The following is a 27,226-nucleotide window of genomic DNA, read 5'->3' on the forward strand; positions in this document are numbered from 1 at the left end:
ACATTTGCAAAAATGTTTGTGCAAATTTAACTTTTCCATGTAAATTTTACTTTCCCATGTACTTTAATTATTTTCTCTCTCTACTTTTTTGCATACCCAATGTAAATTTACTTTTTCAATGTACTTTCTTTATTTCTCCTTAATTCCCGTGATTTTTTAGCAAAAGTGACCATCAATAGGGGACGGAGGTAGTAGATGTTTAACTTTTATATTAAAAAAAATGCAGGAGAACATTACCTAAAATTTCAAACAAAAAATAGGGTTTAGTCCTAAATCCTCTGCTATTTTCTTATGCCTTTTATGTGACACAGTAGAATCACCATCATTTGTAGTTTGTGAGGGGAAAATATTTTCTTTATAAGGACATGTAGGTTTTTTATGACCAGGTTGCTTACGAATGGAACAACTCTTAGTCTTCTTTTTTGCTACTTCTTTTCCACCCTTCTTACGCTTCTTTTTGGGACGTTCTTTAGTTTTGGATTGTGGAGGGCACAACACATCACCCATGGATGCATTAATCGTCGGAGTAAGTTCCTCTACCGGAAACATTTCTTCCTGTACAACTTCTCGAGTACTAGTAGTAGCTTGTAATGCATCTTCTTGAGTACTAGTGGTAGCTTGTAACGCATCACAACAACATTGTAGAGGTAAATAGGAGATCTTGAAACAATCTTTGTGGAACAACACCCGTAATATATGACGGCAAAGTATACCCCGAAACTCAAAATTTTTACAACTACACATTGCTGTATTTTCTCCATCCCAAAAGACTCTATAAGAGATTTTATTGTCACCTTCATAATATCTCACAATGAACTCATAACCTTTTACATGAATCAATAACATAATACTAAAACAGACACCAGGAATGACACGTGTCATATCCTGGTGCTGTTTTTTCCTTTTTATTTTTATTTTTTTTATTTTTTTTATATCCAATGTCATTAATTACTTACTATAAGTTATACACAAAAAATTCACCAAATCATATAATATAATTGTGATTATTTTGATTCATATACTTTCCATTTCTGTAATTAACATTTTCCATTCTAGGTATGTAATTTTAGACTACTATCTAATGTAATTTTAAATAAATATAGAGTTTTTAAATGTTTAATATACAACCCTAAAGTAAAATTAAATTAACTTGGATTAAAAATATGCATCTAAAAGTAAAAAAAAACATTTTCCAAGTTAAATTTATGTAAATCAATAATAATGAAAATAATAATTAAAGATTTTGGTGAATACGACGGGTAAAATAAATATTTCGTATATTATAGCTACTGAAGCAGAAGGTAGGACAAGAAAATTTTATTTTATTTTTTCTATGGGAGATGGAAAATTAATGAATCTACTTCTCTTATGTAATTATGTGGAGCAATATTCATTTATTTTTCAATTAATAAAATGAAATTATAAAAAAAATACTAATAACTTAAAATACTATTCAAATTACATTCCTTTATTTTTGTATCGATCATTAGTAAATGAGTTCTTTATTACCAATTGAATTATCTTTTTTTTTTCTACGGGATTAATAATTTGATTTATAAATCGTGCATCGTACGGGCACTATGCTATTTATAGAATATAGAGTTGCCCTTATTAGTTCTTCTTGAAACTTTTTGAAAGCAAATGGCGTAAACATTCCAAAAACTTGTTCTTCCGAAGGTGACTTTGTTTTCAAAGAAGTGGGTTTAATTAAGGCAGTCAAGCTCAAATGTGCATGTCCTTGAATAATTTTTTCAACACCAATATCCACCTATAGTATATAGCCATAAACAAACAAAAAACATCATCCATAAATTTTTTTAAGTAATTTTTTTAAGTGCAAAAATATATAGTAGATAGTAGGAGAAAAAAAAAAGACTGTACAGAATATATTTAACAAATATGATACGAGTATAGAATATTTTGATGAAAATGGATAGAATATTTTCCTTGAATTAATCTAATCAACTCTACAAGCCATATATACAAGAGCCTAACAGAATTCTAGCCTATACTATAAAATAGGCAACAATTAATGTCCTTTGACTATACAAGATATACACAATATATTTAACAAATATATACCAAACAAATATATATTATCAGAATATAGTTGTTGATATAAAAAAAAATACAAACCTGCTTAACAAATTCAGTCAGATTTATATGAGATGAAACAAACTGCTTGATAAACGCATTTATATTCTCCAATCTTCCGGTCATTATCGTCCCTCCAAAAAAATTATCACGGAGATAAGCAGATGCCCAAAAACTTCTTATTTTGTATAAACCTTGAATGTGTTAATTGTCTTCCATATTATACTTTGCTACCATTAGAGGTCAATGTTGTTCAAACTCTTCGGGATTTGTCATTTTGTATAACTTGTAAAAGTCACCACACTAAGTTTGGTAGTCATCACGCAGAAGTGCGGCAAACCAACAACTAAATTTTGAAGTGATATGCCAAATACAAAAACTAAGCTTTGTGCTTGGCATCTCAATTGTAGTAGCTTCGGACATCCATGGATCTGTAGGGAATATTTCAAGCATTATGATAACCCCAAACTTGAACCCCACTGTGATCATACACTAAAAGTACGGTGGCGTTCCAAAGGGAAAGAAAAAGAGAAAAAAGAGTCGCCAACAAGTTTTAGGAACTTGTAAACCCAAAAGACAATCCAAAAGGACCATCAACTACTCCATAAGGTCTTGAACCAAACAGGGTCCGGGGATGAGGGTACGAATCCAATCTACAAAAGAAAGGACCCGCCCTATAAAATAGGCCTCTACTTTGTTCTGCTCGTATTCATGTGCGCTTTTCGAATAACATACAAACATTATATTAAACCTACCCTATTTATCTATGTTGGTTGAATATTAATGCACAAATAATACTATTATTGGCGATCACTTGAGTTAAAATCACATTAGCCTAAACCAAATTAATAATTATCTTATTAAGCGTGATTTCAAGTACAAATTCCTTTTAACAATCATAAAAGGTGTGATCAAGCAATAACAAAATATAATCAAGCAACATAAATAATAATCAATATTAAATAATAACAATGATAATAGCATGATTAGGCATAATAAAGCTTAAACATAATAGCGAGATCCTAGGCATGATACTAACAATATTAATAATAAATCCTAGCATGTCACTAAACAATAAAGATCAAAGCTTTAAACCTAACATGGTACTAACATACTAACATGATATAATAAAGGCACCCTAAACATGATACTAGAAAGCAATAATAACATCCTAACATGATACTAGGAATATTAAACATCCTAACATGCTTTCTACATTGAAAGAGAGTAATAAGATTACATACTTTGAAGCCTCGTACCTCTTTCTAATAACAAAATACACAAGTTAGTAAACTTCAATGAAAATAAATAAATAATAATTAAATAATTAAATTGAAATCAAATTAAATAAAGTTTTGACTAGTTTTGGACCAAACCCTCAGAAATTATCAACCTTTCACGTCTAGGGCGAAGGCAACTTCGAACTTGGCTAAGAGATTCAAGATCTTGTGAATGCGGAATATTGTTTGTAAAAAGGTAGGTTAGAAAGAGAGGGAGAAAGAAAGCATATATTGCTCAAGAGAGAATAGAGAGAATTAAGGAAGAGTTAATGAGAATTGATGATAGTTGATTAAGAGTTGATGAAAGTTGATTGTTGATGAATGAAAACAGAAGTTCGGACCCTATTTATAGGAAAATAGTCCGAAAAATCATAGAATTTGATAAGGAATAAAACTCCACTCTGTCGCTAACAAACCGACCTTGTCGCCAGAAATTTATCCTGTCGCGAGGCGACAGAGTCTGTCGCGAGGCGACAAGCCTGTCGTTTGGCGACAGAGACAGTTTTTGCGGATTTTGTTTTTATCATATCTTTTGATCTAGAAGTCCAAATAAGTCATATAATATGTCGTTGGAAAGCTCTTGAAGTCTACTTTCTAATGCAATTAGAATAAGATTAAAATCTTTTGTAGATAAAAAGATAAGGCCAAAATAGTAAAAGGGTGTCAGTTTTGGATAGAGTTTCGTATATCTTTAATATCTTTTTCGTTATAGCTCGGATTTAATATTATAATATATCATTGGAAAGATAATTTCAAGATCTATCCAACCATATAAAATTTGGATAAAAAATATGAGGCACGAAAATAATATCTGACTATCTTTGGACAAGTTTAAATCCGAATAGAATTAGGAAAGTTTTAAAAAAGGAAAGTTTATATTCAAATCAAATTCCATGATCTTATCTTTTCAAAAAAAGGATAATTAAGATATTTTAGAAACTTATAGAAGATTCTAATCAATCCTAATTAGTTTAGGAATAGGATTAAACCTTTGGACCCTCCTCATGATCATCGGGTCGTAGGTAAAATCCGGTTTGGGCCCAATTTAGTATTTTGGCCATAACTTCCTCATTATTCATCGGAATTGGGCTTATAATATATCGTTGAAAAGGTCTTTTCAAGCCCCATCCAACTACACCATTATTGGACCCTTATCATGGACCAAACTAAACTGAATTGGACGTTTTCATAAAATAGAGTGGGTTTTCGAAAACAGAAAAAGAGATTTTTAATAAAAACTAACCGCATCACTTGACTTTTCACACTTTCACCTCATTCGATTATGGTTTGACGTGACAGGTATTCATCACTGGGTTTGGTTTTGGGGAGACACAAATGGGTGTCTATAGGATCTTAGTCGGTTAAGATAGTTTTTGGTGCTTTCTTCATAATAGTAACAAATGTCTTATTCAAAAAACAAAATAAAAAATGTTAATAAGGAATTACTGTATAATATGAATACATATACTAGATAATTATTATATTTTGTGTAAAAAAAAATAAAAACAATATTAAAAGATATACCTTCATTAACCACTTAAAAGTTGATGTTGTCTAATTACGAAGGAGAGCACACCCAAACAAAATGATCTTTCTAGGATTATCAATACCAACAAATATTCCACAAGGCATGTCATATGAATTAACTTTGTAGGTAGTATCAAAAACCAACACATCACCATACTTTTGGTACCAATCAAAACTTTGAGCTCGACACCAAATTAGATTTTCCAATTTATTTTCATTATCAATTGTGTAAGTATATTGAAATAGTAGACTTTCTTGCTTTGCCGACTCTATATGCTCAAAAAGATTTTTTATATCATCCATGTCAAGCTCCCTCTTAACTCTACTAAAAAAATTACAAACATCTTTTTTAAGAAAAGATAACTCCCATGCTTAATATTTTTTTGTAGTTCCATCACTCGAATTATTTGTCTTACCGGCAACCCTGCTTCCTTGTATAATAAAATTTGTTTTTCATCCTCTTTTGTGATAAGTCGATTTGCTGCAAGAAAACGCATTTGTTGTGGTGACACCATACCATGGTTATGCTCCTTAACAAATTTTGTAACATGTCATTCCCCCGGAAATATGTCAAAGCACTTCTTCAAAGTAATCCTCACATGGGCTTTGCAACTATATCTTGATGATCCCTTATTTCGTTGAGCTATAGAGGGGTTAAATACCTTTTAACGTTGGTTACCCCCATGATGACATAAAAGATCTTGTCTAATAGTCCTACCATGTTTAGTATCCGAACGATCTTTGCGAGCTACAAAACCTTTTTGCATAAGTGTTATAAAAGACAAATGCCTCTTCTTGACTTGATAAAAAGGTTTGTCCAATAAAAGGTTCGTTCATCATAATCCCTCTGATCTTCTTTATTTAAAGGTTCATTCAAATCAAAGTCAAGCATCTCTAAAATCTGTTTAAAAATTCAAGATAGCTTTCTTAGAAAAAATTTAAAAGCACACAAATACTAGGATAAAAATTAGAAACATGAGAAATTAGCTTATGAGAAATTAAAAACATGAGAAAAGATAAGAAACATGCTTAAGGTTTCATATTAGATTATGAGAAATTAAAAACATGATAAAATATAAGAAACATGCTTAACGTTTCATATTAGCAAACAATAAAATAAAGACTTCAAAAATTTTAGGTGAAACAATAGTAATATTCTTAGAGGCAAATTATCAAACACATGGTGGACATATTAATCTGCAATTTTCAAATGCAACAAAAATTAAAAATTCTTCATTTTATGCATTTTGCCTTAAACCAACAACCAAAAAAGGGGGAGAAAAAAAATTAATTTAGTCAAAAGCGATCATCAATCACATATATACATACCAGTGGGCTCTTAATGTGGCCTTTTACCCCAAATTAAAAGTACCTTTTGATAGGATTTATTTGTCACAAGAAATTTTGATGAATGATGGTTGATATCCAATAACGAAATTTTATTTTTGACAAGACCTTATAATGAAAATTGAAGGGATGCAAAATTTTGATAGAAATGGCGCCAAATTTTTCCCCTTTATAGCCAAAACTTAATGTGGTTAAATATTTTACTAGGAATCATAAAATGAGTTATTATTAAAAACTGTATTTATATTATTGAAAATACAAGGGAATCTTATATCTAATTAATGCTTATATGTAGCCCTTACGGCTGCATATAGCATTTGCCTTAAATTATAAATCTATTCTTATTACATTAATCCCTAAGGTTAATTAATTTTTTCTTACCACCACATTCATCCTAATCCATTCCCCTCCTCCATCTACATTTAACATCTTCCTTCATAAGTTTTCTCTCTTCCTTCATAATCCACCATCTTCAATGGCAACCACCACCATCACCACCGCCACTACCACCGACCACCACCACCACCATATTCAATGGCAACCACCACCTACATCGCCGCCTTTGTTTTCTCTCTCTTCCTTTGCTTTTTGTTTCCTCATTGGCGATGAGACCCAAATTCGAAGGTTTTATTGTCAAATCTAACCATCAAAACTCTAGATCTAGAGTTTTGAAGAGTTTTAATGGTTAAATTTGACCAATTAAAGCTATAATTGATGATAGAGAAGGGTTTGTGGTTCGTTGAAGGTTTGTTCGTGGTTGTTAGGTTCGTGGGTGCGGTGGCATCATGGGTTCGTGGGTTTGATTGAGGGTTCGATTTTGGTTTCGATTGTGGGTTTGATTTTGGTTTCGATTGTGGGTTTAATTTTGGTTTCGATTGTGGGTTTGATTGGGGTTTTGAGTTCGATTGAAGGTTCTGGGTTTTGATTGTGCACGATCGTAAGTTGTTTCGGTAGGTGGGTTGGTGGGTTCAAGGTTGTGTGGTTTCACTAGGTTGGTGGTTGTGGTGGATTAAAGGGTTTTCATGGTTTTGTGGGTTTTCCAAATCTGTGGGCTTTCAAGGGTGGTATGGTGGGTTGCGGCGGCTAGGTTTTTCTTAGTTCGTGGGTGGTGCTTGGTGCGTCGGTGGTGATGGTGGTGCTGGGTTCGTCGATTTTGGTGTGAGTTGTAATACCCCGGCCCGAAAATATCCAATTATTACCACCACTGTGATGACGGCTAAGGCTATTTTCAAAGTCACATGGCGGAAGTCTAAATTAAAAATCAACTTTCAAAATAAAACTGAGTTTACAACCTCAAAACAAAATAGAAATAAATAATCCACGAGTTGGAACCAATCCAAACATGACCCTTTTAAAAATCCAAATTAAAGTAAACATAACAAAGTTAGTCCATCATCAATAATTCAAAATATAAAACTAGGAAAGCATAACAAATAACTATCGACACTCATTTCCATCATGCTCTTCATGCTTCAAGTACATGTCACTTCCTCTTTATTTCAATCCTCTATTCACCATGGGTCATAGTAGGGCCAACCAAAGGAAATCCAAACACAAACACAAAAGTACGAATTAGCAAAAACTGAGTATATATGCACCACACTAACATGAATATCCTAACATCAATAAAAATAGTAAAACATGCTTGCCATTCAATCACAAGTCAACTTACCTTTGACTCATAACTAGCAATATTAATTATTAAATAATAGTTTTGGATTACGCATCAAACGGGTTTCCTTGCCTTAACTATCCCTTAAAATAATAAGGGCCCCCTCACTTGGGAGTTAACCAAGCGAGTACCAACTAGTGTCACCTTGTGACGGAATTCCAGCGCATAATAATAAATAAAGAAAGTACAGCGTCTTGTACCCCTGTAGAAGCTATGGTTAAATATAAAACCCCATAACTTCCCCCATATATTCATACTCGAGATTTATACGTTCCAAGAGTTTTGGTGCGTATCCTAATAAAAATCATGTCTTTAAAACAATAAATCAATAGAATTAGTTTTAGGAAGTAAAGAGTTTTTTTTTTTTTTTTTTTTACACAAAATGCAAAAAGAGGAGAGAGAAGGAGGAGAGAGCGAGACAGACACCGGCTGGGCTGCTGGCACTGCTGCTGCCGTCGATGGTGGCGCCGGTGGTGGTGGCGTAGGTGGTGTTGGCCGGCGTGAGGGAGGAGGAAGGAGGAGAGATAGGCATGGGAAAATAGGGGAAAAAGAAGAAGAAAAATAAGGAGAAAAAGGAGAGAGAAAATAATGAGAAAACCTTTGAACTTTTTTGTGAAATCTAACAATTATGAAACTTGTGTGGAAAAATCTTGAAGTAAAGTATTTATACTCCCTTTTTTAAAACAAAACTTATATTTACAACTTTGCCATTACTAATTCCTACTCCCCTTCAAATATTCACTTGGGCCACTTTATTGGGCCTCTAAATTTTCAATAAGTTGGTCCACTCATTTAAATATGATTGACCCAATTGAAAATACTTTTGTTGCCTTAATTCATGATCCATTTAATTTATACACACTTATAATTTATTTGAATAAATAATTTCTTTTTAAAATGAAACAAATTATTTTAATAAGTAAAATAAATAAAATAATTAATTTTTATATATAAAAATGTAATAAAAATACGGAGTATTACATGGGTGGTTTCGGTGATGCTGGGTGGTGGTAGTGGGTGGTTTCGGTGATGTTGGGTGGTGGTGGATGGTTTCGGTGATGCTGGGTGGTGTCGGTGGTGGTGGGTTATTTAATTTAATTAAGGTTGAGTTTTTTTTCCCTTTTTTTTTTTTGGGGGGGGGGGGGGGTTGGATTAATAGTTAAGCATACCCTTATTTTTCAATAATCATGCTTTCAATCTTTTGCCTAGGAGTCCACAAACATGTCCTTTGTTGCGAGTAACCTGAAGCCGAAGTAGTATATATATCTGATCGGGGCAACTCGTGTCACGGAATCCATCATGAAAAAAATGACCAGACACGGGCATGGGATAAGCAAGGTACTAATGGGCGTGCCAAGCCATGGGACAGACCTATGTTTTTTGGCCGAAATAACATGATAAAATACAACATTATACAAAAATCACACTCAATCCGGCGTAGTTAGGAATTTAAATCTAACCGGCTAGCCTCGTATCTACTTCCCTGTGTATTCGCCCTACTAGATTATAGTTTACTCTCATAATCACATACAAGGTGTAATTGTGATGCCACTTAATGACTCTCGATGGCAAATTAAGGTGGTTCATGTTTATATGGAAGGCAATAGATCGAGCGGCAAAATGGTTGGCCAACCGCAGAGTTATTCAGAACTCTCAATTAGATATTTTCAATAATGTTCCATTAGAACTTCATCGTATTTTAGAGGAGGATACTAGGGGTGTGGCGATGCCACGTCTTGTCCCTTCGTAAATAGTGTTTAGTTGTTTGTTTGTGTTTGCTTGGTTTTGTTTTTTTATTTTTCTTTGTTTTGGAAGTTATTCCTCTATTGATTTTTTATTTATTTATTTATTTTTTTTATAAAAAAAACATACAAGGTAATTGCCAAATTGTCTTCAATTATCATTGTTAAACCTTACCACTATCCAACTATATATTATATCTAGAATTACTCGAAAATAGAAAATTTGTTATACTTCCTCTGTTTCTATGACATGTTCAATTTAGGCACACATATTAAGGAGAGGAGAGAGAATGATAAAGAAAGTGAGGTACATTAGTAAATACAAGGTAAAAAACTTACCCAAAAAAGAAACGTGTCAAGTAAAAATAACCTTCCTAAAAAGGAATACGTGTCAACTAATAAAAAACGGAGATAAGTATAAGCGATTAAGCATAAATGCGTAATAAAGACCCAAAAAAATCATAGAAAGGGAAAAGTCATGAATTAAACAAGTTCCCCACAAAATTTATTGAAAAAACTCGCATACATCATACTAAAACACTAAATTATGAATGAAACTAGTTAAAATGAAGAAAGAATCAAAGAAAACATACCCGTTCAATTATGGTGAATATCTAGGATTTAAATTGTAATCCTCTTGAGAATTGATTTTGAATATAGAAAATTGTATTTTGATATCATATAGACGATAATTCAAGAAAATGAAAAGAATAAAAGGGGAATTGAAGAACGAAAGGTTTAAGCAAATTTTATTTTATTTTATTTTATTTTTTTTTGGGGGGGGGGGGGGGGGGGGGAGTGGGGTGGGATTAAAAAAGAGAAAAAGATGAATTGACATCGACAAATTCTAAATAAAAAATGAATAATGTTTTAGCTCATATATATCCTCGACCCAATACAGATTGTGTAAGAATTACACCCACTTACCATTGAACTAAGAAAATACTTATGTTATACAAGAGAGTTCAATAAATATGGGATACAAGATTGGGCTATAGGATTTGGGCCCCTGCCAGCCCCCATATGGCTATGCCTCTAATCACACTAGAATAAGTAGGTTAGCTTAGGCATGTAAGCATAACATGACACGACATCAAGACATATGAGTTTGTGCTTGAGTTGAACTTTTGTAAATTTTGGAATGGCATAACATGACACATCATGACATCAAGAATGCTCAATCTTAGATGGCCAAGACACGTAGCCTCGCATATGTGTCACGGCCTAGCATGACCCAAAACTATCATTACATGCATGAGTTATTTTTTCCATCCTCTTATACCTCTTTCTAAATCACACATATCACTCAGGCTATCTCATCACGTATTCCACATCGCAATTGAAACAAAAAAACCGTGAAAGTACAAGTGTAACACTCTAATCCTACTTGAAAGAAAAGACCATTAAATGAACCATCTCATTATCCCAAACATCCCAATGGGTAACATTGTAAAGCCATAAACAAACTACACACAAATGGCAATATCCCCATCTCATATCCCAACCATTATATCCTTCACAGAGAAGGCAAATACACTCACTGAGCTTCAACAAGCTCATGCTCAACTCCTCAAAACTGGCCTCATCAACGACCCTTACCTGGCTAGCCGCCTTATCGCTTTCGCCTACGCTAACCCAACCCATCAATCCATAACATATGCACACTCTGTATTCTCTGACCTCAACAATCCCAACTCATTTACATGGAACTCCATGATCAGAGCTTATGCCAATAGCTCAACCCCACAAAATGCACTTACTATTTTCTCCCAAATGTTAGGTAGTTCAACTGACCCTGATACCCTTTTGTTATTAAGGCATGTTCAGCTTTTAGTGGGTTGAATGAGGGTCAACAAGTTCATGCTCATGTTGAAAAATGTGAGGAAATGAGAGAGAATTTGTATGTTCAGAATACTTTGATTAGCATGTATGCGAATTGTGGGTGTTTTGAAGATGCACGTAAATTGCTCGATAAAATGCCGCAAAGAGATGTAATTTCGTGGAATGCGTTGTTGAGTGCGTTTGTTGAGAGAGGTATGATGGATTCTGCTCGTCTTGTTTTTGATGAGATGGAGGAGAGGAATGTGGAGTCTTGGAATTTTATGGTGTCAGGGTTTGCAAAGTTGGGATTCGTTGAGGAAGCGAGGAGGGTGTTTGATGAGATTCCTGTTAAGGATGTTGTTTCTTGGAATGCTGTTATTTCAGGGTATGCTGACGTGGGTGATTTCCGTGAAGTGTTTGTCCTATTTCAGGCTATGTTACGCGAGAAAATCAAGCCGGATAGTTATACTCTTGTGAATGTTTTATCTGCTTGTGCGAATCTTGGAGCTTTGAGTCAGGGGGAGTGGGTTTATTTGTACATTGTTAAGAATGGAATCAGTATTGAAGGTTTTCTAGCTACTGCACTTGTGGATATGTACTCTAAGTGTGGGGAGATTGCGAAGGCTTTGAAAGTTTTTGGTAATTCGTTGAAGAAAGATGTCAGTACATGGAATTCGATGATTGGAGGTTTAAGCATCAATGGATTTGGTGAGGAGGCAGTTGGGATTTTTCGTAAGATGCTAGAGGATGAATGTAAGCCAAATGAGATTACCTTTGTAAATGTGTTATCTGCTTGCAGTCATGCGGGTTTATTGATTGAAGGTCTTGAGATTTTTAACATGATGATACATAAGTTTGAAATTGAGCCAACGATTGAGCACTGTGGTTGCGTGATTGATCTACTTAGTCGAGTTGGATTACTAGAGGAGGCGAAGGAAATCCTGAAAGGGAGGACTCTTGGAAATGATTCCCCTGTTTTATGGCAGTCTCTTTTGTCTTCCTGTATAAATTATGGTAATATGGATTTAGCACGGGATGTTGCTGAGAAGCTCTTAAAGCTGGATCCCCAAGACAATGCTGGTTATGTTCAACTGTCGAATGTCTATGCTTCCGAAGGAAAATGGGAAAGAGTTGCAGAGGTGAGAAGGAATATGAAGTCCAAAGGAGTAACAAAGGAGGCTGGTTGTAGCATGATAGAAATCGATGGGGTTGTTCATGAGTTTTTAGCGGGTGAAGGTTTTGTTTCCTAATCAGACTTGATGTCTTGTTTTGCTGTTGCAGGTAAATCTGTAGGTAGTGTTTAATGCAATGCCTTCTATCATACTAAAATATGCTACAGCTTATCTGATAGATTGACTAATAGAAAACAATTGGCAAACCACCCGAAAAATCTCATTTTTAGTAATCTTATCTAATGACTTCTAGTTATATAATGGACCATCTTGTCTTCAATAGATGCATCAAGCGGTTTGCAGACAAGTTCATACAGCCCTTATGTAGAGTCTGGATACTCTCCAGCTCTCTCCCCTTCCCAAAAATCTTTAATAGATGATGCTAGGAAATATATGGTTGCCTGACTAAGAATAATTGAAGGGTGAGATTAGTTTAGTTTTCCTCAAATCTCAATTTTCTAGCTTATGTGTTATGAAGTATATCTCGAGATGGTAACTGAAGACTGAAAACCCTGCACCTTAGCCAACTTTAGTAAAAATGTTTATAGAACTTATTGGGTTTGTAGCTTTACAAGAAAATATAACTGTCCAACCTAGAAAGTAGATCAAGTCTGAGGAGAGAGGAGGTGCAGGGATAGGGTTCAAGTCCTTATTGTTTCTTGTCTCATTTTTATGAATATGCCAAACCTGATAGAAATACCAAACAAATTAGTATTACCTAAGAAGTAAATGTATACTTACAGCCGAAATAACTAGCTTATTAAAATAACAGAGTACAAGATAGCTGAGGATCCATAAAATTAATGTACAAGATTGCCATGGAGCAAGGAAGTGCAAATTCAAAAGCATTAACTCAACCAACTATAATAAAAAAGCATTACAACTTACAAGCTAAGGAAAGTAAACTAAAGGTAAGCTTTGCTCTGTTCCAGGCAAAATTTTAGAACACAAAAACTAAGAAAAGTAATAAGATTCAACCTAAGAAGCTTTACATGCTTAAATTGAATGCGTTGATGTCAATAAAGATTATGTCCATTCACAATAGAGAACCCCAAGGAACTGTATAGGATCAAATAAAAGAATCTCTGAACTGAGAATTCTACTTATTTAGTAGTATCTGAAGTTCTGAACCTATTGCTGTCTTTGGATGTTAAAGAATGTATGGATATAGAGTAAGCTTTCTAAATGAGATACGGCGTTAAAATATTCTGATGTCATTACCAAATCAGTCTGACTAGAAATTATTCTGAAACGCTAGTCATAAACTTGTAACCACACCAAAGAAAAATCCGGATTCCCTGTAAAACAGCAGAAGAAATGCTAAATTATTGATGCAGGTGCTCTGCTCTATTGGATCATAATTTTTCCCAGAGAATCCATCTTGTTGCTGATGAGGTAATCTGGTGATGTATTGATGATAATGGGGCTACTGTATATGATCCTTCTAGTAGATTACATGGTATAATATAAAACACATAGATCATACGAGTTCATGTGCTTTAGAAATCTACGCAATTTTCATCTTCAAGTTAATCTGAGGAAACATCCTGACTACAATTAAAGGTTAAAGCATAGATACAGAAAACTATTCACATACTGTTAGGATTATGAATAGCTGCCTTTTCTTTTAGAAACAAAAAACAGTTAAACATCGAACTAATGTTTCTTTGGTATTCTCTGGTTAGACTAAGCTTCTTCCAGCTCACGCCATACTTGTCGAAAGACCTTAATGATGAGATCATGGTACTCATCGGCATTCAAAGTAAGATAACAAGCCAACAACTCCTCAAGCTCCTCTGCCCTTCTGATTCTTTTCTCCATGATCATCTCAAGCATTGAATCTCTGAAATCCTGTTGTGGATTGCGTGAAGTTTTGACTACAGCAAAACTTCCTAATTCTGCTGCTTTATCATCCAGTTGCAATTCCTTTATCTTCTTTTTCGTTTTGGCTTTTTTCATGTCTTCCAGTGCTTTGATCTTGCAAGATTCCATCTTGGAAGGTGTCTTAGGAGAGCTAACTCTGATCTTATTGCTTCCCCTTCCTACATGAAAAGACTTCCTCTGTTTCTCACCTTTCATCAGCACCTCTTTTATTTTGGCATCTTTCAGTTTTTGCCATTCTGATCTCTGAACATTTCCATCAGTTGTTTCATGATGATAGCAGCCGAAGTCTCTGAGAGCTGCACTCGGGTTTTTATCCGAATCATTGCTAAGTAGCCTTTCATCAGCCCTTCCCACCATCTGCATTACAGGTAAAAGTTCAAACTCTGACAATTCCTTTTCGACAGACTTTCGATACCTATTTACTTCATCCAATTCCCTATGTAATTCCTCTGTTACTTCCATAATCCTCCGATATGTTCTTTGCAGACTTTCATTCTTCTCAGCTTCCTTACTTACATCACCCTTTCCCGGCAAATTCTCAGCCTTCACAACTTTAGACTTCTGGCTCCTCTTCTTTGCTGTACCTTCTTTAACATTTGATTTACAGTTGCCAAAATAATTCTGCGGAGCCACAAACTCGTTTCCGCCTCCCTTACTCCCCTCATTAATCGAAAGTCTCCAAAAGCCATCATTATCCTGAGTATAGAATCTACTATCCAAGCAATAACTAGGATGCTTTGGTGTTGCTCTTGATGAACTCCTCAACCTTTGTAAACTTTGCTGCTGCTGCTGCTTCTCTTTTTGGCTACCTTTATGTATCTTAGAACCCGGGTGATCGCCTCGCTTGAATTTCGAAAGCCATGAAAGAGGAAAGACATGGGATATCAAATGAGACTGAGAAGAAGATGACGACGACGAAGCTGAAGAAGGTTTCTTCCTTCAACAGTTCATCATTTACAAACTTTTTACCTTTATTTCCTGTGAATTTGAAGGTGGAAAGAGGGGAAATGATGGGAAAATAGGAATAATGAAAAGGAGGAAAGAGCAGTTGAGACCGGTTGCTTTAAGTTTTACTGATAGTGGCTGTGAGTTTGGGTTTAAAAGAAAGACCCGCCTTATTTCTTGTGAGCATTTCCCCCACTTTTTCCACTTTTGTATAAAAGATGGGCCCACTTGTTCTCCATGTAAAGTGGAAGATGGAAGACTCACTATGCGTGCCCTCATTTGGCACACAAGTCTTTACCTCCTCTATAACTATAACTCTATATAATGAGAAAAAAAAAATGAAAAAAAAAAATGAAAAGCTTTTTAACAAAAAAAATGAGGTTAATTTTTGTAAGAGAGAAATAAAATGTTAGGCTCAAAACTATGTACTCCATACAATTATAAATTACTTCCTCCGTTTTTTTTAGTTGCTACACTTTTATTTTCACGGTCTTCTAGACAATTTTTTAAGAGGTGAGAGATAGAGAGAAAAATAAGAAAGATCCATGTGGGTAGGAGAGAGATAGAGAGAAAGAAATGTAAAAAATGAAAAATGTTACAACTAATTAAAAATTTCTAAAATAAGAAAGTGTAGTAATTAAAAAGAAATGAAGGAAGTATTATTGATTGATTTGAAGGTTCACACTAGATTAATCCAATGGGTGCGTAAAAAAAAAAAAAAAAAAAAAGATTAATCCAATGGGTAAAACTTTATTAAACATAGCGGTTTTAGGGTGCTGTCCTTTGACTCACTCATTCTTGGCATAAATTTAGGATAACATGGTTAGTTTTTTTAGGATAACATGGTTAGGCCCTGTTCTCATCAGATTAAGTTCAGTTCAATTCAGTTCTGTTCAGCTCTAATAAGTTCAGTTCTGTTCAGCTCTAATCAGTTCAGTTCAGTTCAGTTCAATTCAACTCATTTTATTCAATGAAAACAAACCCTTAGTTAAAGAACATAAAATATGTAAAATAGAGCCATGTTTTAATGAGTTTGATAAGATGATTCATATGGTGATTGAATTGGGCAAGTGAGAAATTGATTCAAGATTTCAGTGGCTTAAATTTAGATAATGCGTTATAATGTCATCGATCAAATTAATTATGTTAATAGGTTTTATAAATTACTAGGTGTTGGTGCAAAAGTGGAGGTTATTTAGCAGAAAACTTAAGACATGGAGTTATATGATACGGAGTATAAGTGCATCTCCAATGGTTTATTAAAAGGGCTTGCTTACAAATTTAAAAAGTATAAAAACAGAAAATTGACCATTGGAACAACATTGGTAGCCCTGTTTGGATGAGCAACACTACTCAGTTAAGCTAATACAATTTTTTTTTTTAATTTAAAATATAATGCAAATCAATTTCCACCAATTGAAATACTACTATATGTCTATATGTGTGAAATAGTTTGGTATGCAAAACGCTAGATAGATAAAAATATACAGTACTCTTTTTTTTTTTTTTTTTTTTTGAATAAAAATATACCGTACTTGATATCATGATATGTATGATGTAATTCAGTTTTTTAGGGGGTTATCTTTATCATGATCTTTTTAAACATTTTAATTTTAATTTTAATTTTTTTAAAACAAAACATTTTAATTTTTCTTAGTCTTTTTTTTTTTGTTGGTATTATTTGTATTGTAGACTAAAATATTAAACATATAAAAAAAATTAACAAATATTTGATGAGGCAAGGTACAAAGTATTGTAGCCAACCAATGTGGAACTTTGTAGCTTAAACATTTGTAGTTTTAAAATCTTACGTGGCAAAACAAGTTACAATGTATTGTAGCTTGCCGTTGGAGATGTTCTAATATTCTATATTCTTTGGTTTCTATTTTGAAAGAGAAATATAAATTTGCTACTTGTGAATCCTAAACTCAAAAAATTGAAGAAGCTATTTTGAAAATCTAACTTTTTGTTCTTAATAAGAATACTTTGTCATAACTTTTTTTCTTTGCAAAATTTAGATAACAAATTATTAATCATGTTATAATGTACTGATTACTCCAAAAATACACGTGTTGCGTCCAAAAAAAATATTTCCACAAATTTTTTTTTTCTTTTTTCACTTCTTTTATAAATAATAAGATAATTGATAAGCAAAAATTAAAAGAGAATATGTAGCCTAAGCAACTCAAAAAATCTAATATATATATATATAAAGGGGAGTTTTTTCCCGAATTTTTAGAGAGCCACGCAGGATTTAATTTTTTCAGCACGCCATGTAGGATAATAAATTTTAGTGGTAGCCAATTATATACGACATTATTAATTTCTTTTAGAATAAAATAATTTAAATGACACGTAAGCAAAATTGGCGAATGGGATTTTTCAGTTTAAATTAATTAAATATAAAATATTATCTTTTGATATCAAGAATTTTATTTAAATATATAACAAATTTTAGTATATACATATATATATATTATAATTTTAAAAAATTTAAACAAACCGTGAATCGCACGAGCTTCATCTAGTAAACCAATAACGACAACTTTAAATAAATTAGATATTTTTTTAAAACGTTAATCTTTAAAATGTACATTTTCTTGAATCTTTAATCGTTAATCTATAAAATTATCCGTTTCGTATTTTAAAAACTACAAAATAAAGATACTCTACGTTAACGTATCTCATCTATCATAATTTGATAATAAAGTTAAATACGAGTAGTTAAATGTATACAACATCTATAAACAAATACGAACTTGTAGTAATTTATATAAATATTTTTTTCCTGTGAGTATTCGAGCATTGCTCAGACAATTATAATACTCCATCCGTTTTATAATGTTAGTTTCATATACTATTTTAGGCATTTCAAAAAGATATACTCATATTGAATATATTCCATTTTTAACTTATTTTAATTTCCTATTTTATACATATTAAATTCTAATTAGTTAAATTTATTGAATGTTGATTGATGACATGGCTCTAAGTAAGGAAATCCCACCCATCAGGCCATCACCCATGAATTATGCAATTATGGCTAATACTTTCCAAAAAAAACCAAAAAATTTAAATAAGGCAAAACTAATAATGAACAGTTTTTGTACTTTAATGTTAAATTCCAAATATTATTATTTTCTTATTTTATTTTTATGTGATTGATTGTATATGGGACTATCGTATTAAAACAAAGGGAGTACTAAAATAAACACTGGGAATAACACATATCGATTCTTGGTGTAAAATTTTCCCAAAAATCCTTTTTTTCCTTTATGTTAGCTATATTCTAGGAAATCTAATCCAATATATGTAAATTTTTTTTCCTTACTAAATTTCAATATATTTTTTTTTCCAATCATTTTCCAGATAACTTCTTTTTTTTTTTTGTTGCACACGAGGGGCTACTCCCTAGCATTTTCATAGCTACTTTTAATGCAATGGTAATCATTTTTAATCAATCTTATTTATTGTACTTTTGAATTATATTACGGAAATTTCACCAAATGCCCCCGAGTAATTTTTTTATTCACCAAATACCCATCAAAACTTTCAAATTCACCAAATACCCATCAGTTTTAAATACCCTTTTACCTAACTGACGTTAACTCCCCGTTAGTGTGTTTTTGTATTTCACCATATACCCAAACTTAATGAACTTTTTTCATCATATACCCAAACTTAATGAACTTTTTTCATCATATACCCAAACTTAAAAATTTTATTTCATCATTTAGCTCGAAAAATGTTCTTCAAATTGGCCGCTGGGTTGTTAAAAAAAAAACGGCTAGTTCCCTTTGGCTATTTAATGAACCCTCTCATACCTGATATTTCATATCCCATTCAACCATGATTTTGCAAACCTCGTCTTCCTCTTATGAATCAACATACATTAGAGTTCCTAACAAAACTTGTTCATGTGGAAAGAAATACGCAATATGGAGTTCGGAAACAACAAAAAATCCGCAAATGTTGTACTACAAGTGCGATGCATGTGACAACTTCAAATGGTGTAGAGGTGTTGTGGATCATAATCCTACATTTTATGAATGTCAAAGCAAGGAAGACAATGCTGCGGACATTAAACTGAAGCAAGAGATGAAGGTGCTGAAGAAAAAGATGCAACAGCAGCAAAGAGTAATTAATGTAGCAATCAAAATAGGGGTTGTAATGTTTGCAATAATAGTATTTGTAACATTTAAGTGATTTAATAAAACAAAATAGCATTTGGCAAAATATGTAGTGCTTTAATTACATTGGAATCTGTTTTTGTCCAAAAAAAACCACAAGTTAACACCTACTGACATCACAGTTAGGTACTATGATATTGAGTTTGTTTTCAATTTCTTTACAAAAAATTCTGGCAGTGGTGGAATAAACTAAAACATCAGGCCCACAGTTGTGCACTAAGCATCTTGGGTGCTTCTTGTTTTCCTTTGCTTTGGCTGAGGTTAGTGAGATGTGTTTTCACCATCAGTTTGTGCCTTTCTTTTTCCCCCCTTTCCTTTTCCTTATCCTGCTACAACACTTCCACTTTGTCTTTTGTCCTTGCAAGTTAAAGCATTATGCCCCAACTCCTTGCAAATACCACACTTGTTATTCTTGTGCCTTTTTCCTTTTCTTGCTTCATGTTAGGCCCTTCTTCTCTGTTTTGCTGGTCTGCCTGCATTTCTTCTCTTAACTGTTGGGGGAAAGATTCAGGAACATTGAATTGAGGCCAATGTGTGGGGTCAGCCATAGGGTGGATGTGATGGACATAAGTTGCTTTGTAAGCCGCCCCTTTGAAGTACGGTGAAACAAAGGTGGTGGGTTCCAATCTCTGATGGTATATCACCCTTAAGCCATGCTTACAGGGAATATCATAATCCTGCCATTTGCCACATCACAAGTCAACATATCAAGATTGACAGGGAATTTAGCATGCCTATCTCTGACCTCAAACTCCCTACCCCCACAAGATGTAACGTGACAAAATCTGGAGTCATCACTTCTTCTTTGCAGTATATTATGTGCATGCTCTGTCAATTGATTAGGTTCCATGTCAATAGCCTTGTCAAATCTTGCTCCCACCTTCTTCATAACCTAATTCCTGACAGCTACATTATATAACAGGTAATTAGTGCATCAAACATTATCAATGCATTAATGAATATAAATTAAGCAGGGAAACTAGGTGTACCTTCTAGCAATGTAAGCACAGGCATATCTCTGAATGCTTTTGTGCAAGATTGAATGACTTAACAAAGTTTGTTGTGAGTTTTTTGTGTTGTGATCACAACAAACTTTGGTGTCAAACATGTTCACTGACCATTGCACTAGTACAGCTCTTAAGTACACCTCTGCTGCAGTATCATGCTCCTTGATTTTTTTTTCATGGCTTTCTCAAATACATACTCAGTGTATGCATCTGCAGCAATCCAAAACAACTTGTGAAAAGTTGAACCACTCTACCCTGCAGTTTTGCAATTGCAGTACAAATGTTGGCAACAAATCTTCCTTGTGGCCTTTGGAAAGACATTATGTATTGCAGCATCAACTCCCTTATTCACAAAAATTAACAACAAAAACAGGAAAATAACAGTTAGGATTTTAAAAAGAAATGTATAAGGAAAATAAACAGAACACATACACAACAAAATTCTTACCCTCATTCTGTCAGATATGAAGGTCCAGTCATCTTTATGACACCCTTCATTTGCAAACAACAATCTCAACTTTCTGAAGAAATATGTCCAGCTCTTAGTACTTTCTGTGTCAACAATCCCATAGGCAATGACTAAAATTTCATTATTGCCATCAATACTAATAGCAGTCAGCATAATTCCTTTGTAGTACCCACTGTGTCATTTTTCAAAAAATGACACCATAACATGATGAGGTGTCATCTTACGATTGGTCCATTTTTGATTTATTTTTAAATACCTAAATATGCTATACATGTATGTATAATTGTGAATACATGTATTTTTTTTTATAGAATATGTAATTATAGCTTTTTAAAATCTATTTTTATCTTAATAAAATCATTTTCGAAAATTAAATTAGAATTAAAATTTAGAAGAAAAAAAATCATCTTTGTTCTTCATTGTTCTTCATTCATAATAGTTTTGATTAATGTATAATCTATTCGCAACGTAGATCAAAATTTCAACCACAATTCCGACCAAAATTCCGTCCAAAACCCCGTCCAAATTCGGGTACAAATTTCATTTAGGGTTCGATTGATAATTTTGATTAATGTAAAAATCACGTTATTTGATAGTTTTGAGAATGAAAAAAGCCTTAGGAGTGTCCGAGTGTGTATTACGATGATGTAAAATGCAGATTTTTCAGTTTTTTTAACGTCAATGGATAACGAGGGTTTGTTATTCGATTTAGAGTTCGAGTTTTTTTTTTCGCACTGTTTGATTCAGAATTGTGTTTTGCGATTTTTGTAATATGTTTATGATTAGGTAATTACCCGTATTTAGTTAGGTCATTACCTAAAAGTTGTATTTATAATTAATTAGGTCATTACTTGTAGTTGGAATATGCTTGTGTGTAAGGCACTTATTAGTACTCGTACTAGTTTTGCAAAAAATATTTTTAAAACCTTCATGGTATAATTATCTTATTATATTTTGGAAAAGATATTTTTGAAATTTTATCATATCATTTTAGCAAAAAAATATATATGGGATCATTATCTTATTATATTTTGGAAAAAATATTTTTAAAATCTTGGGCATATAAATTAGTGGTTATAATTTTTGGATATTCCTAATTATTCACCTTTTTTTTTTTTTTTTTTTTTTTTTTTTTTTTTTTTTGGTTATTAGCTATATATGGTTCTTTATCAAATCCTACCACGTTCATCAGTAGAATTTTACTTATTTTTCTTTTTTCACGTTCAATTGTAGAATCATAAGTCCTTCGATCGAAGTTGGTACTGTTGAAATTAGGAATTTAGATAGTATGTTTAAATGACTCTGGTGGTGAAGACTTCAATGATTAAGATAATTAGGAATTTAGATAGTATGTTTAAATGACTTAATTTGCAATTATCTTTTGGATCCTTTGTTATTATGGTTTGACTTTTGCAACTAATCTAAACAACATTGAACATCCCGTATAAATATTTTGCTTTGTTTTTTATTTTTCTTGCTTGAACTCAGTTTGTTTTAGCTCTGCTTTTTGGTTTTTAACCTCAGTTGAATCAAAAAAAAAATATTTTGACAGGTATTAAAGACACTGTATAGATTTTCCCTATATATATTTGCAGAGTTGCCTTATTTAAATATTGTATTTCTATTTAAATTGTTAATTTTATATAATTGTTTATGTGTATGTCTATTGATTTTTTTTAGGAAATAAAATGTTATTATATTAAAATCTATTCAAATTTCACCCATAAATCACTTGCTATCTTAAATTCTTTATAAATGATTTACAACTGAAAAAACAAAAATATATAATTTTTTAAAGGAGAATTTTGTGACGGTGCGTATTGAGATTAAAAATTGATATGAGTGAATGACTGAATGAGCCGGTTGGGAGTTGGTCAAAGATATTGAAGTTTATATCTGAAGACTAACTAACAAAATTCTAGGGATTTTATTTTACAAATTCAATAAGGGCTTCAATTCAAAAAAATTCAAAAACCGCTTAAAAATTTTCAATTAAAATACCGCTTTTAATTTCAAATTTATAAAAGGGATTTTTTAAATGAAAAACGAAAATAAAGGGATTTGTTTTTAGAACAAATTTTATGTGGGGGTTATTAGAAAAAATAAAAAATAAATAAAAATCAAAAACCGCATTAAAGTATTCAATTTCATGTAATACTATATACTTAGGTTATTACCTATAATTGGAAAGGTTATTACCTTTATATGTAAAAACTAAATCCTGATTTGTTGAATTAAAAATAATACATTATAGCTAATAAATTAAAATTCTATTTTACTAAAAAAAATTTAAATCCATAACAATAATTACCATGAGAATTAATTAGCTCATAGAAGTCCTATGCGGCTATGCATGATAAAATGATGAGTTTACAATTTGTTTGCAATTGGTGTAGCTCTACGGTTGTTTAACCGTAATTTTTACCATTACTATTAAAGGTTAATGCTTTGAAATATCAAAATACCTTATTTTTAAAATTATGTATATATGAAACTAGTTTTAGTCGACATCATTCAAAAAAAAGACAATGTAACAAAAATATACGTGATCTACGTAACTAGTTAAAAAAAAAAAACAAAAAAAACGTAAGTTACATACAAATCTAATCCGAATCTTTGTTTGTCATTGGAGTTGGATTGGAGTAGGGCTTATGTTGATTAATATATGTGATCTATAATATTATTTATTGAAAAAGTACGAGTATAAATGAACAGAGCCGATCAATAACTTACTCGGGTTCAAGCTCGGTTGAAGCTTGTTCATTTTCTCATATGAAATCTCGGGATCATGCATGGACTCGCCTAAGTTAAATGAACATGAACATAACCAAGGTAATACTCGGCTTAGTTAATATACACCTCTATGAATTGAACAAGCATTAAAGGTTAGCCTTACTCCCATCGTTTCATAATGCTCGCAAAACTTTCCGTTTTCATCCGTTTAATAATAATTGCAATATTTCCTTATTTTATAATGACCTACAATTACTTTCTATTTCTATCAAACCCTTTTACACTATTTTTTATTATTACATTTCTTTCTCCTACTAACAATTAAATATATCTCTAGTAACCATACTTTATATCAAACAATTCTCCTTCTGGTCACAACCCTATAATTTTCCAAAAACTTTTAGCCAACCCCACGTTTGCGATTAATACATGGAGTATTTATTTTCTAACAATATATAAGTATATTATAGTATAGTGTGAGAAAGTATATCATAATCTAATATTTTGTCACTTCCATATCATAATAAGGTTAATACCAGAATATAAAAAACACTATTTTCCTATGTAGTGACCAAACCTAATTTAAGTCATTACCTAATCCACAAACAAATTCGAGAAAACTTAATTATATTTATCGGATCAAACAGGGGTTGCAAACAAAAAAAGAATGCGACAGCTTCATCTTCTACAAACTTGATACTTTTTGTTTTTTAACAAAATTATTGCACAATTTGAGTCCAAATAAATCATATTTCCAAACCATTGAAAGAGGAATTCTTTCTTTGCAAATACTTATGAACAATATTAATTTTCTAACAATATATAAGTATATTATATTATAGAGTGAGAAAGTATATCATAATTTAATATTTTGTCACGTCCATAATATAATAATGTTAATACCATAATATAAAAAAGAATGTTTTCCTATTTAATGACCAAAGATAGTTTAAGTCATTACCTAACCCACAAACAATTTCAAGAAAACTTAATTACATTTATCAAATCAAACAGGGGTTGCGGTAGGTAAAAAAATGCGACCTCTTCATCTTCTACAAACTTGATACTCCTTGTTCTTTGACAAAATTGCACAATTTGAGTCCACATAAATCATATTTTCGAACCATTTAAAGCGGAATTTGTCCTTTGCAAATACTTATAAAACAGATTGTTATTGAGATTTTTTTACGAACGAAAACCTAAAAACAAAAACTGCAAAAAAAATAATGCAAAAACACAATTTTTTTTTGGAATTTTTATCACGATTTTAGTTGGGTTTTGCGAATTTATCAACAACTAACATTGAATTTAGGAATGGGGGGCTAATCTATGACATGATTGATGAACAATGATGAACGATGATGATGAACGATATGATCGAACAATGATGAACGATGATGAACGATGATTGAACGATGATGAACAATGACGATCGAAGAATGATGAACGATGATTTCTAATTATAATTATAAATTTGAAAATTAATTTATATTATAAAAATAGATTTTCATAATTTATAATGATGTATTTCTAAAAAAAAAATACATGTATTAAAAAGAATACATAAAAGAATACAATTTTAATACATTGTGGGCATTAAAAATAATTCAAAATGAAAATAAAATTACAAAATATAAGCCAATTAAATCTTGCCACATCAGCAAATTGTGGTGTCATTTTTAAAGAATGACACTGTAGAAAAATTAACTCAGATGTGCTCCATTTATCCCAATTATGGGCCTACACCCACCAAGAAAACCTTTCACAGATGCAGCAAAAGAAAAAAAAAAAAGCAAGCTTTGAACTGAGGTTGTTGATTGCCAGTGTTTGTTGTCCATGTTATGAGTGCATAAGAGCCTGGGTTGGTGGACTTAATCATCTCAGCATATGTAGGCGGTAAGGCATATGACTCAGCAAAGCCTCCACGAATTTGTATCCTTGCAACTGATTTGACCTTGTAGAACAACCTCTGCTTGACATTCAGCCTAAACCTTTCCATGCATAGCTTCTGCAGTGACTCTACTGGGATATCAAGATTGGCCTCTAGATCTTGCAACAGATGTCTACACAACCATGCTATTGAAACCATTGGATTTTCTTCCAATCTTCCATATATATTATGCTCTCCAGTTAGGGTTTTATGGCCCAGCTAACATTATCAACCAACACAACAGCATGTATCCTCCTATTGCAAGTCCCAACCACACATCTTACTGTGTATCTCCGGCTGTCAGATCTGTCCACAAGTACTGCAAACCCTTCTTGTATGCAGTAATCTCTAAAAACTTCCAAAAACTGAGCCTTGTTCTAAAAAATCAGCCATGGCTCAAGAACTATAGAACCAAACTCTACTCCTGCCCAAATTTTCCCATTTTTATACAACTTATCCAACTTGTGGTTGCAATCTAAATAATCTTCAAAAAATTTCTCTCTCAACTCTTCAACATCATCTTCTTTTTCTTCAATGAAGTCAAGATCACTCACATTCTCATCATCTTCTTCAACATCATAGATTTCATAATCTTCATCCTCACTATCATCACTCTCTAACTCATTCACCTCTACATCTCTCCTTTCAATCTCCCTTCTCACTCTTTCAAATCCCTTACCTCTCCCTGGGACAGATGTCTTAACCCAGACCCCCTTCTTAACAGCAGTTCTCTTTGGAACTCTCCATAAGGAAGGCCTAACTCTAGATTTTTTCTTTGGTTCAGAAGATGAGCTGGAAGATGTTTGTTTTGGTGGAGGTCGTGGTGTTGGTTGTGTTGGTGGAGGTGGAGGTGGTGGTGTTGTTGGTTGTGTGGGGAAGGGTGGTGGTGTAGCAGGTTGTCTTGGTGGTGTTGCCTTTGTTGGTGGAGGTGGAGGTGTACCAGGTTGTCTTGGTGAGGGTGGTGGTGGTGTTGGTTGTGTGGGTGAGGGTGGTGGTGTTGTTGGTTGGGTTGGGTGCTGTTCTATTTTTGGTTCAGCTGCTGGTTGCTTGGTGTTCTTCTTAGGTGTTGTTTTCTTTCTCTTTAGTGTCATTTTCTTTCTCCTTGTTTGCTGTTGGGTTGTAGAAGATGCAGTGTGAGTGTTTGTATCGGTTGGTTCAGGTTCAGGTTGTGATGGTTGTGAAGGTTCAGGTTGAGATTTTCCTGGGAAACACACATCAGTTTCTGCAATATTAAACACTCTCACATACTCCACCTCCAAGTCCTTTACACTAACAACTGGCACCTCAACAGCAACAGTGAATTGATGCTGCTCCCACAACTCCCTCTCAGCTTGCTCTCTTTCAGCCTCCCTCTCATTCTTTTCAATGTCCCTCCTAACTTTTTCAGCATCTTCCTTCAATCTTCTCTGCCAC

At 32.8% G+C, this 27,226-nt stretch overlaps 2 protein-coding genes and 1 pseudogene across 3 annotated transcripts; 1 reads left to right on the top strand and 2 right to left on the bottom strand.

Moving 5' to 3' along the window:
• Positions 1-237: 237 nt before the first annotated feature.
• Positions 238-2,220, bottom strand: LOC145578094 (protein FAR1-RELATED SEQUENCE 11-like). Its single transcript, XM_081635486.1, has 3 exons — positions 2,137-2,220; positions 1,629-1,768; positions 238-850 (listed from the first exon to the last, which is right to left on the bottom strand). The coding sequence occupies exons 1-3, from the start codon at positions 2,218-2,220 to the stop codon at positions 238-240; spliced, it is 837 nt and encodes a 278-aa protein (XP_081491612.1).
• Positions 2,221-11,111: 8,891 nt separating this feature from the next.
• LOC145579275 (pentatricopeptide repeat-containing protein At4g18840 pseudogene) lies at positions 11,112-19,914 on the top strand (annotated as a pseudogene). The gene is made up of 2 exons (XR_014099106.1): positions 11,112-12,764; positions 19,412-19,914. The product of XR_014099106.1 is annotated as a pentatricopeptide repeat-containing protein At4g18840 pseudogene (transcript).
• LOC145579273 (transcription repressor OFP5-like) lies at positions 13,927-16,206 on the bottom strand. Its single transcript, XM_081636518.1, has one exon. The coding sequence runs from the start codon at positions 14,999-15,001 to the stop codon at positions 14,342-14,344; it is 660 nt and encodes a 219-aa protein (XP_081492644.1). The 5' UTR covers positions 15,002-16,206; the 3' UTR covers positions 13,927-14,341.
• Positions 19,915-27,226: the final 7,312 nt, after the last annotated feature.

Source organism: Chenopodium album, chromosome 14 (assembly GCF_948465745.1).
Source record: "Chenopodium album chromosome 14, dcCheAlbu1.1, whole genome shotgun sequence".
Classification (NCBI taxonomy): Eukaryota; Viridiplantae; Streptophyta; class Magnoliopsida; order Caryophyllales; family Amaranthaceae; genus Chenopodium; species Chenopodium album.

Excerpts from the sequence above, each read along its gene's own strand:
- LOC145578094 (XM_081635486.1), bottom strand. The coding sequence starts at position 2,220 with ATGACCGGAAGATTGGAGAATATAAATGCGTTTATCAAGCAGTTTGTT. Across the intron at positions 1,769-2,136 it reads TGACTGAATTTGTTAAGCAG|GTGGATATTGGTGTTGAAAA; the intron begins GTTTGTATTTTT and ends TATATACTATAG. Across the intron at positions 851-1,628 it reads ACGCCATTTGCTTTCAAAAA|TATTATGTTATTGATTCATG; the intron begins GTTTCAAGAAGA and ends TGTCTGTTTTAG.
- LOC145579273 (XM_081636518.1), bottom strand. The coding sequence starts at position 15,001 with ATGGAAGTAACAGAGGAATTACATAGGGAATTGGATGAAGTAAATAGG.